The sequence below is a fragment of the Accipiter gentilis genome, chromosome 1 (genome assembly GCF_929443795.1).
Source record: "Accipiter gentilis chromosome 1, bAccGen1.1, whole genome shotgun sequence".
In the NCBI taxonomy this organism is placed as follows: Eukaryota; Metazoa; Chordata; class Aves; order Accipitriformes; family Accipitridae; genus Astur; species Astur gentilis.
Genome location: NC_064880.1, coordinates 16,982,607 through 17,000,767, shown reverse-complemented (window position 1 = coordinate 17,000,767; position 18,161 = coordinate 16,982,607). Strand labels below are relative to the sequence as shown.

The 18,161-nt window shown below is 44.7% G+C and overlaps 1 protein-coding gene across 18 annotated transcripts in view; it reads left to right on the top strand.

The window, feature by feature from the left end:
- The window catches only part of UNC80 (unc-80 homolog, NALCN channel complex subunit), a 135,981-nt gene that overhangs the window by 102,292 nt on the left and 15,528 nt on the right, over window positions 1–18,161 (top strand). For 14 of the 18 annotated variants that reach the window (XM_049805750.1, XM_049805786.1, XM_049805698.1 and 11 more), the window contains 10 exons: window positions 780–815; window positions 1,134–1,352; window positions 5,331–5,531; window positions 7,943–8,066; window positions 10,376–10,501; window positions 12,372–12,495; window positions 13,226–13,432; window positions 14,964–15,148; window positions 16,043–16,208; window positions 17,117–17,296. In XM_049805750.1, coding sequence (XP_049661707.1) covers window positions 780–815; window positions 1,134–1,352; window positions 5,331–5,531; window positions 7,943–8,066; window positions 10,376–10,501; window positions 12,372–12,495; window positions 13,226–13,432; window positions 14,964–15,148; window positions 16,043–16,208; window positions 17,117–17,296 — 1,568 coding nt within the window. Of the gene's footprint in view, window positions 1–779; window positions 816–1,133; window positions 1,353–5,330; window positions 5,532–7,942; window positions 8,067–10,375; window positions 10,502–12,371; window positions 12,496–13,225; window positions 13,433–14,963; window positions 15,149–16,042; window positions 16,209–17,116; window positions 17,297–18,161 lie in introns of those variants that run through there. The other 4 variants (XM_049805802.1, XM_049805794.1, XM_049805808.1 and 1 more) reach the window with 4 other exon arrangements.

Here is an 18,161-nt window from a genome sequence, read left to right as displayed (position 1 = left end):
CAAGTCTGAAGTGGATATTTGCCATTTACTTCCATTGCAAGATTGCCCAGTCTAAGGAAAATAAGGTGTAATGGAAAGTAGTGCTTTATTATTTGTCTGCTGATTTTGGAGAGCAGTTAAAATGTATCTGCTGACAGGCAATGTAGAGACTCCTGATGCTGTGTGACTCAGACACCTTGGTTTATGTTTCCAGATCTTTCTGATTATCAAATGTTCGGTCTCTGATCCAAAATATTTTTGTACTGCTCCAGGTTTCCTGCCCTTGTTTCTTCTGTTGTCTTATCGATGCAACAGACATCTGCTAGCAACAGCAGGAGTCTCGTGATGGTAGAATGATCACTGTTCCAGCCTTGGACCTGTTAGCCAAGTGGTGCAGGGTTTGTTAATGCTTTCTCAACAAGAAGTGACAAGATAATGACAATAAAACAAAAAAAAACCACTGAGGTATTCTTTCCACTAGGTGAGCTCTGGCTTCATGAAACAGACCAAGCACTGGGGTGAAAATCAGTAAGAGAAATTGCTTGAAAGAGGGCTATGGTTTTTAAGCCTGAATTTTTCCTTTCATCACAAGGGCAGTAACTATAGGAATCTGCTGTTTGCTGCCAGTTGGGAGGTAAATGTGGTCACTTAACTACGTGTAGCCACTGTTCCAGTGACACAAGACACCATACTGCCGATGGCGAGTATACTTCTGGGCTAAGTGTCACCTTCTTTCAGAAAGGCATAGTTTAGGTACTACTAATTTGCTGTTTAAAACCACGCTGTTTCTCTTTTTCCAGGTACCCAGAACAGGGAGCCAAACTACACTTTATCAGGTACAGTGAAATCGTCGCCCAGTCTTTCCTGATGTGTGATGAACTGTTCCCCAGCAGTTTCCAGCTTCACGGGGTCCCACCCACTGTTGCTGTGATTGGCAGCCTTTTTTCAGGGGAGGGTAGCAAAGGATAGTTTATATAGAAATTATTTACATTTTTAACAAGACTTTGCAGAATATAATTTCCCCCCTTTTTTTTAATTGCAGATGCAACTATCTTTCTTTTCAATTGCAACAGAAAGCATCCATTGCAAAAAACAAGTTGGAGAGTTCCACTGCATATAACACTTCCTACTTTTTCTCATTTTATATCCTCCAGGGAGAACCTTCACTTACTGGAGGAGGGCCAGGGTCTTCCCCGAGAGGAGCTGGATGAACGAATTGCCAGAGAGGAGTTCAGGAGACCGCGGGAGTCATTGCTGAATATCTGCACAGAGTTTTACAAGCACTGTGGTCCGAGGCTGAAGATTTTGCAGAATCTGGCTGGTGAGCCCCGAGTGACTTCTCTGGAGCTGCTCGATGTGAAATCCCACATGAGGTATTCCACAGGCGTTCTGCTTTTACTTGTTCATTGCAGGGGAATTCCTTTATTTACTTCTTAATTTTTCATAATAGCAGACAGAATCACTTTTTGGTAGTGTAGTTGCATGTTGCTGTCTGAAACATGCAGAGCTTGTTTTGGATGTTCCTTAGATTGTACCTGTTGCTGCTTGTGTATGAAGAAGGTTTCATATGCTCTACTGTGGTCTTATTCAGATCCCCATCTCCAGTGGATGAAATAGGTCTGCAGAAGCCAATCTGATTATATCAGAATAAGTTGCAGTGAGGAGCAGAGCAGGTAAGGCTGCCTCTGCAGGGCAAGAGGTGGGGAAGCTGCCTAGCTGGCTGAATACAACCTTTATCCTCTCCTGTGACACTGTGCATCAGAACCACCTGCTAACAAGCAAGAAAGGCAGATCAACCACTGCACTGTATTGCATAAATGCCTGAAATACAAGGGAGGATATGGCAGAAGGCATTTACAGGACCACCACCTCAACATGTGATGCAGCAGGTGCTCAAGTCTTTTAAGGTGCAGTACTGAGCCCAGCTTGCTGGCTGGATGCTCACAGCAAACCATTTCATGTGGTGCTGACCTAGAAGAAGTTGGGAGTAGGGCCTTCTAAGCACTTTGGACCTGATTCTCTTCTCTGTGTTTGCTGTTCATGGTAAACACAAAGTAGCATAATTTGCTACTGAGAAGTTTGTCCAGATGTAAAAGACAACAAAAACTGGGACAAGAGGTAATGGACCTGATTCTGTTGTCGGTTTTTCGTTCATTTTCAGGGGAAACCCCTTTCTTGCATAGTATTCCCTCAGGAAACACAAACTCATTAGAATTGTTTCATGGTAAGTTGTGTCTCAATGAAAACAGCACAGATACTCTCTGAGTGAGCCATAGTTAGCACTGTTCTGACTGACACTTGACAGAAGGAAAACTGGGATTAATATGAGGCAGTCCTAGTGTGTCGCTTGGCAAGGGGATCACAGGGAGACAGCTATCTGAATTCTTTTATGAGACAGAGAAATACTTCAAGATCATTCTGTGAATACAGAATAGCTAAATACCAAGAGGCATTTTTTTATGGCCTAAGCTAAACAGTGCTCAGTAGAGTATTAACGTAAATAGGAAAGATAGCAAAGATATCTTAAGCTGTTTGGGACTGGCCTCAAAAGTGAATCATAACCACCTTAACAGTAATTTATGTTGCTCCCTGAACCCCAAGAGGCCATTCTGGCTGTGAATTATTCCTTTCTGAGTGCTATAGTTTTTTCCTCAGGAATACCCTGTAAAGGGAGATGAAGGGTGACAGATCCTAGCAATGCACTGAGCCAGCTCTGTTCCTGCCCCTGGACCAAGGAAAACCCTCTAAAAGCTCTTTTACCTTTTCCATGCATGCTCTGAAAAAAATGGCAAAGCCCCTTAGCTGGCAGATTCTGTCACTATTAGAGATCTTTGGATTCAGGCTGTCTCTATAGAATACAAAATTGTGTTTGACATTAATTTAGGTCTTGTTTAACAAATGCCCCAAATTCCTTTGGGAGTTGGGAGGTGTTTTTTGTTTTGTTTGTGTGTTTGCATACGAATTGAATGTTGCTGTTCCCATCCTCTGGCAAATGTTTAATAATTTAGAGGGTAATTTTAAACAAGAGATATCTGTTTCCACGGGTGTATGTCATTCTTATGTAGTACTTGGCTGCAAAAAACCTGAAAACCTGATGGACATGGTTGCTTTTGCAGTGCCACCTTTATATTTTTGACAAGGGACACAAACCTTAGAAATCAATACATCTGTTTAGCTGCAATACAAACTCCATGACTTTTAGCAATAGAAGCCTGAGATAAGAACTTTAATCTTATGTTAGAAACAAAGGTGAGAGTCTCAGGAAAGATTATGTCCTTGGTTAGACCTGTTGAGATTTTTTTCATGATTTCAATGGGAGTGAGGAACATGTGTCTGATGAATGAACTTTTTATTTAGTGTGGTAAAGTAAGGGGCTTGCTTCTTTTTACTATCCTAGTCTTAAATTTGTATGTAACATCAGAATGCTCTAGTGTACTACCCAGAAGTTATTTGCAGTTTAACAGTAATGGGGAAACTTCATTTCTACATGTTTTTTAAAAGATGAGTTTCACAAACTTAAATCCACATGTACAGAAGGTGTTATTGATATATTTTCTGGAAAGATAACTTTATTGTGAGATTTCTATGAAGCAGAGCCTCAGTACAGAGTAGTAGCTGGCAAATACTGCATTCTTTCAAGAGAGAAGGTCTTTCATGGTCAAAGGTTACAGAAGTAAAACTGAGGGACTGATTTGCACAAGATAATGAGTTGTGCTCTGATTCTTTTGGATTTCTCCTGAAAAGTGCTAGAAATAACCGCTTTCTTGGGGTTGGAACCTGACCTGCTTTATCATAGTTAGCCCTAAATAAAAATGAACATCATCTTGATTCTTACTTAAATTCATTTCATAAGTATGAGGGAAATGAGTGACAGGATTTAACTGCTGTAGGAAAAAAAAACTTTGTTCTAAGTAGAAAGAAGATTTACCAGAATGTGATATGACAGCCATGGTCTTGGGAGGCTGACAGATGCCATTTCAGAGACTTCAGAAAATAAGAGAATATGCTAGTCACTTCAGACAGGATTCATCTCACCCAGTTTTAGCCATTTAAAAGTTAAATGTTTAGTTTGCAAAAGTCATAAAGATCTTTTTGGACCCAGTGAAAAGGGAGATGCGCATTCAATGAGCTGTTTATCCCAGTATTTCAGGAAGATAAGAATTTCCCTGTTTGCTTATTTCTGCATGAACGGAGCTAGAAGATTAATTGAGATTGATGTCTCAAGTTGGATGAGATCTATCTTGCACTTTATAATGCATAAGAAAGTTTTCACATACCATCATGTGCCACTGATATTGTATTGCCAAAAAGAAGCATAATTATGTGATAATTTAAATTACACAGTGTTTAAGAAAACACACCTACTCCACAGTAGGACAAAGTAGTTGTAAAAAGTAATAATAAAGAAATACTGGATAAAGAAACACTTTTATAGCACTTTTGGTTAATCTGAGGAACTCGTTGCCCTTGATATTGCTAGGCAGATTTTAGACAGAATAGAAATATGTTCCATTAGTTGAAGGCATTTCAGAAGAAGGCCCCCCCAACACGATTAGGATTGTACTTCAATCGCCCACTACAAAGTCTATTGATGTTTCCGGGAGTGTACAGGTTTCTATCCCTTTTATTAGTAGATGTAGCTTTATTACTCGTCTTTGTCTACTGCATATATTCAAGTATTTCAGTAATCTTTTGTCAGGCTCCAAGTATAAGTTAAATGTTGCCATGGTATTTCACAGTCAATACAGAAAATGCCATCAGTGAGGCCATCTGGGAGGGTTAGAAGAAGCAACAGCAACACAATCTGTAGAGGTGTTAGGAGAAACAAATCAAAGCTGCAGGGAGTAATCATACAAAGTACATGTTGTGTAATGGCACATTATTTTTAAAATTTAACACCTGAAAATTGCACAGTGAGACCTCTTAAAGTGGTGACACTGAAAAACAAGCACAAACCCAAAATAAATCACTCATTAATTGACATGCAGGTGATGTCAGGGCTGTATTTCACAGGCATTTGCCATCTTGTAATCTTACTAACAGCTCAGGTACTTTGTTTTTAGCTACACAAATCTGTGATTCCTGATGTTCATTTGGTACATTTAATATCAATGTAAAAATCTTCTTTAGACCATTCACGTGTACATAAATATAAACAGTGATTCCAGCAAAAGAATCTTAAGAGACCAGGAACTGTGGTATCAAGTCTAAGAGCTTAAATAGCAGGACATTTGACTTTTGCATCTTTTTTCTTTTTACTAGGCTACTGAAGATTTATCTGTTAGTTTATTGGCATGTGTGGAGAAATGCAAGTTGTATTTGATTTTCCTCTTAACAAACCCTGGTTTTAGATTGGCAGAAATCGCACATTCCCTGCTGAAACTGGCACCTTATGACACGCAGACGATGGAAAGCCGAGGTCTCCGGCGCTACATCATGGAGATGCTGCCCATCACTGACTGGACAGCTGAGGCGGTGAGACCTGCCCTTATCCTCATCTTAAAGAGATTGGATCGTATGTTCAATAAAATTCACAAGATGCCTACTCTGAGGTGAGCAGATATAACGGAAACCCTCTGGGGTCCATTTCTGATGTTGCAAGCCTTGAAGTGTGGGTATGTCATCTAACTAAACTGTCATGTTGCAGTGAACCTTTACAACATATCAAAAAATGAACAGATGTTTTTATCTCTGTAAGTGTGCATTTATGTTGACATTCTTGTTGTGTCTTCTGGTAGCAAGAGAAGAAATACATGGTTATTAAGAACTACAGAGAGAACTTCCAGAAATCTGATTTTGCTTTCTCCAAAATAAGTCTTCAGATTTGTACCATCTCACTACCCTCTTTATTATTTTAGCTGTGAGTTGAGGAGATTAATTTTATTTTTTAATGGAAAGTTAAACTGTAGTAAGAGTATTTCTTGCCTTCTCATGAAAATACTGTTATGTTCTCTGTAAAGATAAAAATGGTATGGAGCTATGCAGTAGTTTCTGAATGCTCCATAGTAAAAGGAAGAGAACTGCAGTGATTGCTTCTAGTCAGTGACTAGTGAAAGCCTGGTGCATCACATAGTAGCATTATAGTACAGGCTTTGTCAACTTCAAGAATTATTCAATATGCAGCATTCCTACCTCAGAGGCAGTGATACAAATCCAGTCTGGGTAGCATAACATGTCTCAGCCCTGTGGATTTTCCAGTGATCTGAGTAAAAAGAGTCACTGGTCTCAGTCACCCTCATGGGCATATGTCCTCAACTGCTTGAATCAGTCACTCTGTTGGCAGTCTCAGCTGCGAAGCCAAATGATGTTAGAGAACATCAGAATTTAGGACTCAGACACAAAACTTTAGGTCCCACCAGGAATCATATGTACCCAACTAAGATGGAGCAAATAACAGGGAGGTGAACTCTTCCTCTGGCATCACTATCTATCACTTTCCTTTGGCTAACAATTTGCTTTAAGAAACTTCTGCCATTTTAGGGAATTTAGAGGCAGAAATTTTGATGCTTCTTCTTCCTGTTGGTTTGATTCTTTGCCCTGTCTTGCCTGCTTCTCACTTATTCTTTCTTTTCTCACTCATACTTTCTTCTGCCTCAAAGGCAGCTTAGTGGTCTTTCTGTTCCTGAAGGTCCTTCCTCTTTGTGGAAGCTGAATGAATGCTCATCAATTAAAATTCCCTTCATATTCTCTCTGTCGCTGTCTGTACCTATGCCTGGCTGAAATTGCTCTTCCATACACAAAGGGACAGAGACAGCAAAGCCACTGGACCAAATGCAGCAACTACATTTACGCATCATTGGGCCAAGAAGTCTCTTAGAGATGGGGCTTGGTGCCAGACCCCAGGAGCCATCCACTGGGGTACTTACATCAGAATCTTATACGCTGCCTCCTGTGAGCACCCCACTCCAAAAAGTGTCTGATGGCAGTAGCATACATGTACAAGTACAAGAACAAACTACTATTCTGGAGATTTAGGAACAGTGCATGCTGAAAGATGAGACGTATGTTGGTCTGCATAAGAACTTACATAGTGAACATAGTTGATCCCCCCTGTGTCTCTAAGAAGTCCACTGAGGAGCTTGGCTAGGATATTGTTTAGTCTTGAGCTAACAAGTTATGCAAGCCTCGTCTTTCTGTCCCAATAAGTGCACAGTCAGATGTTCACTTGAGAACTCTACTTACTCCAAAGAGTCAGGCCCTGAGATGAAGGGTGTGAACCACCTATGCTGTGTCTGCTCATGATTAGGAGGGACTCCATGCAGCATCTGTCACAAGCCCTAAATGCTCTTTTGGTGAAAACAGCAAAGTGTCAGGGAAGAAAGGATCTGGAATGAAGGACTTTGGTGTTGGTAGGGAATGAATCAGCCCTCCTGCATAGGGTGAGGCAGGTAAAGATTGTACTGCTGGGCCAGTTTACATTTAGGGCAGACTGTGTCTGGGAGTCACTCTGGCAGAGCAGACTGGACTGCAAAGTAGGTTACAGAGGGTGCTCACAGCTGATGGGGTTTGTTCCCTTCAGTGAGAACATCCACGACCCACAAGAGATGGAGGAGTCGCTCTTAGTTGGGAGCGTGGCACAACAGACCTTTTCCCCACACAGGCACACCGGAGACAACTGTCTGGTGGCTCCCTTTTGTTCACCGTCTGTCAGAGGGAAGCATCACAGACTGAAACACAGCTCATCCACCACTGCTGTTGTGAGGGGGGTTTGTGTTGCTAGCGCAGACCCCTCTGCTACGTTTCTTGTCTCACTCAAATGCACAGTGTGCTCTCTGGCTCTGTGCTTTCCTGAGCTGCGTGGGTAAAACCTTTTCTCTGTTGCGCACTTTGTGCTCATCTTGGACGTCATTGCTGTCTGAAATGTTTCCTCTATGGGCGTCACTTTGTGTTGGTCGCCGTGTTTGCGAGTGTCTGGTGGGGGGCAGGAGGCCCGCGGCTAACAGCACCTACTGTTGTATTGCAGGCGCCAGGTTGAGTGGGAGCCTGCCAGCAATTTGATTGAAGGGGTTTGTTTGACACTTCAGAGGCAGCCAATCATATCCTTCCTGCCTCACCTTAGGTCTCTGATCAATGTGTGTGTCAATCTGGTGAGTAGCTGAGCGGCAACCCCGTGAACCTTTGCTAAACCTCCCCCTGCTGTTGACTTCTCTGGACTGAAGATGACGGTTCATTCCCATTCCTGTCATTTTACCTGTCCCCCTTACCCCTCGCAAGGGGACTTCGCAAGTGACACTAGAGATAGCAAGGTTCATTTTTGAAGTGGTGCATGGGGAGATACAGTGACCGGTAGCGGTGGTCAAGTGATTTATTTCCGTTGCTTCCCACGCACCACTTTGAAGATCCACCTTTGCCAGATTGAGCTGAGAGTTGAGGGCTGCAAGTTGGAGAGTGGGGTGGTGGAGACTGCACACACCTGGTAGAGACGGGGAGAGGGTGGCACTGGGGATACCTACCGTCTCCAGTGGGGAAGGACCCTGGTGGCTCTGTCAGAGGCCACCAGACGTTGGCTAGTTAGAAGGGTTTACATGGGTGGATTCACTACACTGTCTGCAATGTCCCTGGCTTGATCTAGTACAGGTTTGCACTGTACAATGTTCAGATCCCACTCGTAGTAGAATTTATGCTCTAAGTGTCTTACAACAGAGACGTGATACAGATGGATTCTGTCTGGTCATTCAGTAACAGATTGTAGCGTTTCTGGAGCTGTTACACTGAGGGCAAACCCTCAATTTGCTACCAGTGTACATCAGCCATTTGGACAAACATGCATGCTTTCATTCCATGTGGAAAAAATACAAATAAAGGGGGAAGGGCTGCACTAGCATTTTTATTGTTGTTGGGTTTTATAACATTTTCTCCTTAGAACATAAATATTGTAACTTTTTCTAGCAGTTACAAAAAACCTCTCACGGTTCACCAGTGCTCTGAGGGGCTTTAAAAACAATGATCATCAGCTAAAAGGCAGTATCGGTTTTTGCTAGGTTCTTATCCTTCAAGTCCTTTCAACACTCATCACTGCAAGGGCAGGGAAGCTCCAACCTGTCAGAGTCCATAAGAGACTTCTTCCTTGTTCAAGCAGAGGTAGCTACTTGGAGGCCCTCAGACTACTTAGGGTTGCTACATGGGGAGGTGGCTACAGAGTTAGCTCAAACACAAGTTTAGAATGGACTTGCAGTTTGGCAAGTAAGCATGGCAAAGTGAATCATGCCAGCAAGCTCTCCAAAGGGCCTGCATTAGGAATTAGGCAGTGCTGTAAAAATTGCGGAGGGCTCTGCAGTGCTGAAGTGCAGTCGTCATGCTTACATTCAGCTGGCTGGGAACATCAGGGAGAGCTACCAGGAAAAGATGTACTCTTACTGTTAAAAGTGTTTTACCTTTAGCTGTCAGAACTATGGCCACTGTGAGTTGTGGGAGCACCCCTGACTGCATGCTGTATCATATGTAGAACAGTTGCATTCATGAAGCCCAAAGAGAGATCAGCCAGGAAGGTGGGGAAATATCTAAATGATAATCAATAGTGATAAAAAGAAAGGGCTCTGCCTCTTCCCCTTCTAAATTGTCCTTTGGTTTTCTGGCAGAAAACTGGTTACTGCCTTTTTCCCCACACTGATTTTGATAAAAAACGAGTGCATTCATCTCCCCTGAGCTTAGGTGTCTGCCAGGTAGCTTCTCCCTGGTCCCATATCTACATGTGTCTAGTCATGGAGAGAAACAGGCATATGCAGACCTGTGATTTAATTCCTCCTGAGGGACACAGCCAAAACAGTTCAAATAACTGTCCCCTAGAAGTGCTATTTTCTTGTGCTGATATTTCAAGGAGTTCCAAACAACCAGATCACATGCAGGTGACTCTTATTTCAGACATCTGGGGTCAGGTGAGATGAATCATACTTAGAGTTCCTAAGAATAGACTGTGTTTGAGAGGAATCTGAACATTGTACAAAACCCGGCTTGGGTCAGACTTAGGACATTATTTTTCAAGTAGATCAGCAAGAGAAGGGAAAAGATGTCCAGTTTCAATGCAGACTTTTTGCTTTGATGACATATTTTTATTTGTTACAGTCGTTACATGACATATCCTCCAACTCTTAACTGTTCCACCAGTCCAGTGCTGGTCATTCAGGGCTGGTACTGGGTACATTTATAAATGTACCAGGTTACCCGTGCACTCCTCTCATCCTTGCTGGTTCCCTCTTCTCCCCTCCCTTTCCCTGCTAGAACTCCTCTCCTCACTGGCCCCAGCTCCTGCAAGGACCACTGAGGGGGCTGGTTCTCCTAGATCCGCCCCAACTCAGTGCTCGATGGAAGGCGCCTCCATTTCACTGACGTTGGAGGATATGGCATGGATGAAACTGTAAGTAGTCAGTTGTGGTGATGTGCTCTGTTTGTATTGCAGGTGATGGGAGTGGTAGGACCCTCCAGTGTGGCTGACGGATTACCCCTTCTTCATCTCAGCCCTTATCTCTCACCACCTCTGCCCTTCAGCACAGCTGTTGTCCGGCTTGTAGCATTGCAGATACAGGTGTGTCTGCCCTGGCCTGTGGCCAGGCCTGTTACAGCTTCTGGTTGAGACACCAACTCATCGGTGCTCTGTTTTCTTTCTGCAAAAGCTGGGCAAAAACTGTGGAACATACACCAAAAAAGAAAGAGAAGCAACATGTAAATTCTCCCTTCTTTTTGAAGGCTTTAACTAAGCTTAGAACTCACCTGTTTGGGCCAAGTCCACAGCAAGCATCCATCAGCTTAACACTGCCATTAAAGGCCAGGGAGTTCAGCTGATTGATGCTGTTTAAGGCTCTGACAAGCAGGTTAGGATTCTCTGCAGGATCTAAGGAGTTAGCATAATCCTCCTGCCACAGGGAGATGGGCCCTGGCTTGAGTCATGTCCATGCAACCCTACCTCTTTTCCTGTGGGACCATGTGTGCAACTGAGTGAGAGTGGAGTTTGTGCTCTTCTGCTCTTACCTGAGCTGGTCATACAGTATGCCAGCTCATAAAAGCAGGGCAACTTGGCTTTTCAGCTGCTGACTCAATAGCATCCTTGTTGTCCAGAATAAAAACAAAAACCATCCTGGGCATTTTGGAGAATTTCATCACTATTCCTTTCTCATAGCAGTGCCATAACTATTAGAGAGTCTTTCTGTCTCTGTATCCCTTTCCCTCCCCATTGGCATGAAATCAGACAGAATGGTGACCAAAGAACGGACAGATTTTCTAACCTAGCTCCAACTTGCATTTTTAAATATGCATTGGCACCTCCAGTTGAATACTTCAGCAGGTATTTCTGAGCAGCAGGGTGGCTTGGGAAGGAAGGCTTATAGGGACCAAAACACACTGCTCTCCTTCAGAGCATGAAGCACCAAAGGACTTTTTGATACCAACTGACACAGAAAGAGGACAGATTTCTTCCAGCTCTGAGGTAATAGTTCTTTAATCAAAAGCAAAAAAAGGGCCACCTTCACCTTCTCTGAAATAGTTTCTCTTTTTTAAAACCAGATACCAAATCAATAATATTTTTTTTTAAGTATTGGGAGGTTTTACTTTTATTATACTCTTCTCCCTATTCACTCATTCATGGGCTTTAAATATAATGAAAGCCAAACATGCCAGAAAAACACGAGTAGTCATAATTCCTAGTACTTCCAGCAGGATATGAAACAGAAGCACTTCACACGCCATCAGAAAACTTCTTCTCCTGGAATTGCTCAGCCCGGGTCTGCAAGCTTGAGGGGTTGCAAGTTTCAGTTGCATTTCACAGCTAAGTCTGTAGCAACTGGGAGGTTGTAAATGAGCAGAGGTTCTAGTGACAGTCATTTGTATTACCTCCTCTAAAGAAGATGAAAGACCTTTCAATTTAGGCTTGACTACGTGTCAAGAAGTAAATGTGCATTTTGTTTATTTTTCATTCTTTATGTTAGGGAGGATGATGGGGCAGCACAAAGTGAGGCAGAACAAAAAATGTGTTTGGGAATAACCTCCATGTTTGGACAGCAGAATATTTAGATTTTGTCATTTGTGCAGTTTCCTCTGTTCCTTTTTTTATTCCACATAGTCTGGGTCAGATCCTGATGCCATTCACAGCAGTGCAGAGTTGAGGACTAATGCTTAGCTGACTCCTGTGGGATACATCTGATTTTGTTAATGATATCTATAAGTTAGGAATCTGGGCTTCTGACATCTTGGCTATGACAAGAGCAGGTGACATCCATGTTACTCTGTGAATTCCTTTTACTCCTAACTAAGTGGTCTCAGGGCTTCTAATTCAATCAGGTCATCAAAGCCAGTATTGTACTGTGTAAACAGGGTGCCGGGGGATCATCATTCCCTACAGTAACTTGTGTACGTGATCTGCTGATGAAATCGTTTAATCCTTTCTTATTATTACTGCACAGGCTTTGAAAGAAGATTTCCCCCTAAGCCATGTCGTCTCCCCATTCACCAATCAGGAAAGAAGGGAAGGAATGCTTTTAAACCTACTGATTCCATTTGTGCTCACAGTAGGATCTGGAAGCAAAGGTCTGACTAATTTAACAAAAAGAATTTTTCTCCCCCTTTTCTGACAACTGATGTTTGCACTTTCCCTGTCCTCTGTTGAATTTTTTATTTTCATTTTTTAATTTGGTTTTCTGTCACTGACAGTGTGTCAGCTAAGTGCACTTTGGGTCCGAGACTGAAAAGATCCCCACTGGCAGAAGTTGTCGTTGTTTCTTTGTTTCAGCTGTGCCCTGGTTTTTGAGTCAGGTCTTACAGAGATGTGTTCCTTCTTTTGAAACTGGAGTGCAGGGCAAGACAAATCTGTTGTACCAGAAACCACAGAGGGGAGCAGAGGTCACAGAAATTGTGCGCCCCTGTGGATCACAGTCTGCCCAATCCATGCCACTTGTCTGGCACAAGTCCTGCTCCTTGCTTTCTTCTATAGTGGGTGATGACTGGTAAATCCCTAAATGAATGCAAAAAGTAAAGGGAGAGGGGAATGTCAAAAGGAAATGAGATCATGAGACAACTGAACAGGACATTTCTTTGTGCTGTGTAGCTCTGTGTGTGTGTGTTTGTGCTAAAGTAAACTTTGCCTTTGCTTACAGGAGGAGAAGCAGCATAACAAGGTGTGGGGGACGGAGTTTTGGCTTAGGGAACCTATGAGATTGCACCCCATTTTGGAACTGAACAGGGTCTGGATCTTTTGGGTGTCTTTGATGGGATGTAGCCTGATCTTTCTCTCTCTCTCTCCCCTCCCAATGCATCTCAGACAGCCCCTGGCTGGAGCAGCCTGAGGTCCTGCTGCTGCTCCAGACTGTTATCAATATCCTCCTGCCACCTCGCATCATCAGCACTTCCCGCAGCAAGAATTTTGTGCTGGAGAGCTCCCCTGCCCATTGCTCCACCCCAGGGGATGCAGGGAAGGACTTGCGGCGGGAAGGTCTTGCAGAGTCCACCAGCCAGGCTGCCTACCTGGGTGAGTGATGGCTTCTGCTAACCACTGAGAAGAGACAGAGATAAAATGGAGCATTCAAGACTGTAGACAGCACCAAAGAAAACCGTCTCAGGCAGGAGCTAACTGATCTCTTTAGAGCTGTTTTAGGTCTTGTCCTGAACAAGGGGTCAGGCCAGAGCATGAAGCCAGGAGTATCTCTGGAATGTGTTGCAATGTGAGCAGTGTATGCACTGCAGCTGGAGGAGATTGCACCACAGGTAGAAGTCGCTCAGTTTTCATATTGCCAGAATATAGCAGTGAAGCCACAAAAGGCAAGTCAGACTGCCTATCAGCCCCTAATACCACAGCTTCACTGGCCCTTGGCTAGCTAGGGTGAAGTGTGATGCAGTCTGTCTGCCTGCTGGCCCTGCACACACACGGTCCTTACTGACTGGTATTCCTTCTGCTCACTGTATGCTGCTGCAAGGTAGTACTATATTTTCTCACATATGACCCACAGGTGAAAGTCAAAAAAAAATAATCAAATTGGAGTTGCAGCAGCACTGCAGGTTGTCGGGGCTATATGGGGAGAGTTTTGGCTCAAAGCTCTCACTCCTTCAAACAGCTTCTCTGTTTATGATTTTGTGAGGGCATTTATCCAAAGACTTATATTCAGGTCTTTGTTAACCTATATCTAAGGAATGGGTAACGCTGATGAAAAAATTACAGTTCACCACTGATTTAGCCCCCCACCCCAACAAGCCTGGGTACAGATATGTGATGGCTGAGATGTCTTGGCCATCCCACCAAGAAAGATGGAGTAGTCAACCTTCCCCCAACAATTCCCAGGCCTCCCTGTTTGTTCCAGACCAGGGGAGCATGGAAAGGGGGAGATTCCTAGTCTCTCCTGTAAGCTAACTGCTGCTCTCTGCCCACTTTAATATAGAACGTTGTTTTGAACCTCATCACTGTTCATGCCCATTTGTAATGCAGTGCTCTTTTGAATTATGGCCCTTGGCTTACTGGACTGTATTTTTGTTTAGATTACAGTTTGGCCGTGACTCATGCAGCTGCACTGCTAGAAAGGTTCTTTTCATTACCCCATAAACAACCTGCAGGTTATTGTGCTGACAGGGTAACTCTTTGTGTGGATATGCTTGATCAAGATTTTTGAGGTTGTCTGATCAGCCAGGGCTGTATTCCCCCCCTGAGCTGCTTTCACAATATCTGAATTCCAGGAAGACAAAAGAACTCTGCAGGGAGGGAGAAAGGAAGCTAGAGCAAGAAAATACAGAGGAACTTAGGTGTGTAGTAGGAAAATTTCTCTGGAAATGGGACTCTTAGTCCTGATCCTGAGGCCTGCCCTCAGGTTGCCCGCCTTCCCTGCCACGTTTGGAGACTGATAGAAAAGACACTTGTGACTCTGAGGTGTGTGGGTGTGCATGTCCACGTGCATGCATGCATGCCTGTGTAGGCTTGTGCCCACTGTGGCCCCCCCATTCCTCCCTCAATGCTTGTAAGGGACACTGATAACATCTCTGACTGCCATTTGCTGGTGTGTGTTCCCCTGTAGCCCTGAAGGTGATCCTTGTTTGCTTTGAACGACAACTGGACAGCCAGTGGTACTGGCTGAGCCTGCAAGTCAAAGAGATGGCACTGCGGAAGGTGGGAGGGCTGGCCCTGTGGGATTTCCTCGACTTTATCGTACGAACACGGATCCCTATCTTTGTGCTACTTCGGCCCTTCATCCAGTGCAAGGTAACAGTTGATTTGGCTCCTGATAGATCACTCCCTGATGGCAAGATATCCTTTATTCCCCTGCTGAGAACAGAGGAACAGCACGCCTGGAAGGAACTGTGTGTTTATGTAGGGAGTGACTTTTCAGAAGTTAGTAGGCCTGAGAGCCCTTTGAAACTAAATCGCAGGGCTTTTTCCTAGACAACACTAAAGAGTATGCCAGTCACACAGGAGCTCTGATCCATGGAATAGAGCTAGTCTTAGTTCCCCTAGATGGGAAAGTACTATCAGGCTTGACCAAGAGGGTTTGCATGTGGACTTAATTTTGCAACAAAGACACTCACAGCACTTGGAAGTAGTGTGGACGCTCTGAACTTAGGAGGGGGTTGGCATGGTTGTCAGAAATCTTCCAGAAATCTCTCTTCTGCACAGAGCCAGGCAATACAGCTAACAGCCAGGAAGGACCACTCTGCTTCCCATCTCTTGGGTAAAGGTTCTGACAGGACTTTTATGGATGGACAGACAGCTACTGGGCTGAGGTGGCCAGGGCTTAAGATATCTTCCCTGCTTACCAGGTAGTCTAGCACACGGTACTCCACCTTTTTTAGCCTACTGTGTCTCACCACTTGGACAGACTAAATCATCTTGGAGGAAGGAGCTGTCTCATGTCTGAGGGTAGAGCTTAGTATAAGGAAGCCCTCATCCCCATGTACCAATGTCAGTGATGTTTCGATATCTGTTCAGTCAAATACAAGGTTGTCCCTGAAAGATGGGTGGAAGTCTCATAGCTGGAGTCAAAACCTCATGCCAACAAAGAAGACAGTCTGCTGGCTGCAGGCTCATGCTGGTCTGGAGACTAGTCCCAGTTCCCTGGGCATCTTTTCCCTGCAATGCTAACATGTCCCAATTTTGCAGCTGCTGGCCCAGCCGGCTGAGAACCATGAGGAGCTGACTGCCCGACAGCACATTGCTGACCAGCTGGAGAGACGGTTCATACCGCGCCCGCTCTGCAAGAGCTCCCTCATTGCTGAATTCAATAATGAGCTGAAGATCCTGAAGGAGGCAGTGCACAGTGGGTCTGGTAAGGAGGAGAGGGGAGAGCTAAGGGCCATCGGCCCAATCTGGCCAGCTGGGTCACCCGTAAATTAACTTGTGAGGCAGACGTGCCAGCTGCCTAGGAGGGAGATGAGTAGTCCACCCACACCCCAACAGCCTGCCCGTGGATCAGGCCCTATGCCCAGCCCAGCCTAGCCTTGCCACAGGACAGCCAACAGAAGCCCAGGTTAGGTGTGAAATGCACCTTGTCATGCCCATTTTTTCCACTAAGGCTACTCCTGTTTCCCAGCAGCTGCTTGTCACTGTCACATCTGGCTTGTGTGGCCCCAACCCACAATGCAGCAAGCCACCACCTACGTCTCTAAATCCAAAGCCGCTCATGCAGAAACATCTGTCTCTTTGTCAGCAGCAGATCTGTCTCCTCCTTTCTCCTCTTGGTCTCTTTTTGATCTTTTTCTACTGTGAGGTCCAGATCAGCGTCCCGGAGCGGACAGTGCACTGAATTCTCTCCTGTTATGAGGGGACACTTTTCTCCTCTAACAGTCACCCTTGTTGCCACGAGATGGCAGCCACTGCTCACACACGGCAAGAGATTTTATGTGCTTTGTTCTTAAGAAAAGAAAACACATTCAAAAGAAAATGCCTCAGCCTTTTTTCCTCGATAATAATTTGCCTTGTTCCTAAATGTTGAAGCTGATCTGGAAAATATGGTGCTAAGGTTAAGGGGGAAAACCAGACGGTGTAAGAAAAACAGACAGAGATTTTGGAGAGATGAGGTGACCCAGGGCAGCTGTGTCTGTTTTATCGCCTCTGCCAACCCCCGTCCCACTAATCTGGGCAGAATCAGGTGCCTGATGTGACAGGAATGCTTGGCTGGTTATTGATTTCCAGTGCCATCACTAACTTGGGTTTGGTTCTCCCACTTTTGCACAGCTTACCAAGGGAAGACATCTGTCAGCACTGTGGGCACCTCCACCTCTGCTTACCGCCTGAGCCTGGCCACCATGTCCCGCTCCAACACAGGCACTGGCACAGTCTGGGAGCAGGACAGCGAGCCTTCCCAGCAGGCTTCGCAGGACACACTGAGCCGCACAGATGAGGAGGATGAAGAAAGTACGTGGCTACTGATGCAAGCTAAGCCCCAAGGTTGAAGATGTTTTCTTGATGCCCAGAGGATGGCTGGCAGGGGAAGACAGTTGTCCCTGTCCCAGTGTGAACAAAAGGCCCATAAAGGGCGTGAGGCTAAGAAACTGGTGTGGTTGCTACACAGTTCATGGTGTTAAAGCTTGGGTGGTTACATACCTCCTCATTCCCTCCTGAGCTCTGGGTAGTGAAAAAAAGAAGGGCATAGGCAGATTTTTGGTGTATGAGACCTGGGCTGACATGCAATCCTTGCAGTGCTGACAAGGCATTTGGCAGTCAGTCCCCTCTTTGACCTTCATCATGCCAGTAGGCAGGGGCTGTGGCTGGCTCTGTAGTTAGGATCCTGTTCCTGCAGGATCTTAGTACTTCCTGCTCATCACTTCTGTCCAGATGCTCCCACGTGGAATACATTGTCCTTGTGGTGCATGGGATCCAGCTGTGGCTCTCTGCAACACGGAATGTCTGTGTGCTTGTGTCACTCGATTAACAAAGAGGAAATTAAGCCTTAAACCTACTGACAACAAAAGCTTGATCTCCCCTTTGGGCAGCTGGCAGGTTCTGGGTTTGCCAGGCTTTCTGGTGCCAGTTTAGAAGGAATGGGATGGTAAATCTTTTGGGGACTAATTTGCAATGACCTGAATACTGCTTTGTCATTTTAGCTGAGTTTCATGTTATTCTTGGAATTTTACCTTCTCTCTGCTTCTGAGCTGTCCATCTGCTTCTGAGTTGTCCTTCACTGAAAGCCAGGGTAGAAAATTCTGCTCATATGTCATCAGGCTTGGGCTTCCCCCTACTTTAGCAGGGATACTGTCTGCTGGTGCTGCAATGGTTGGGT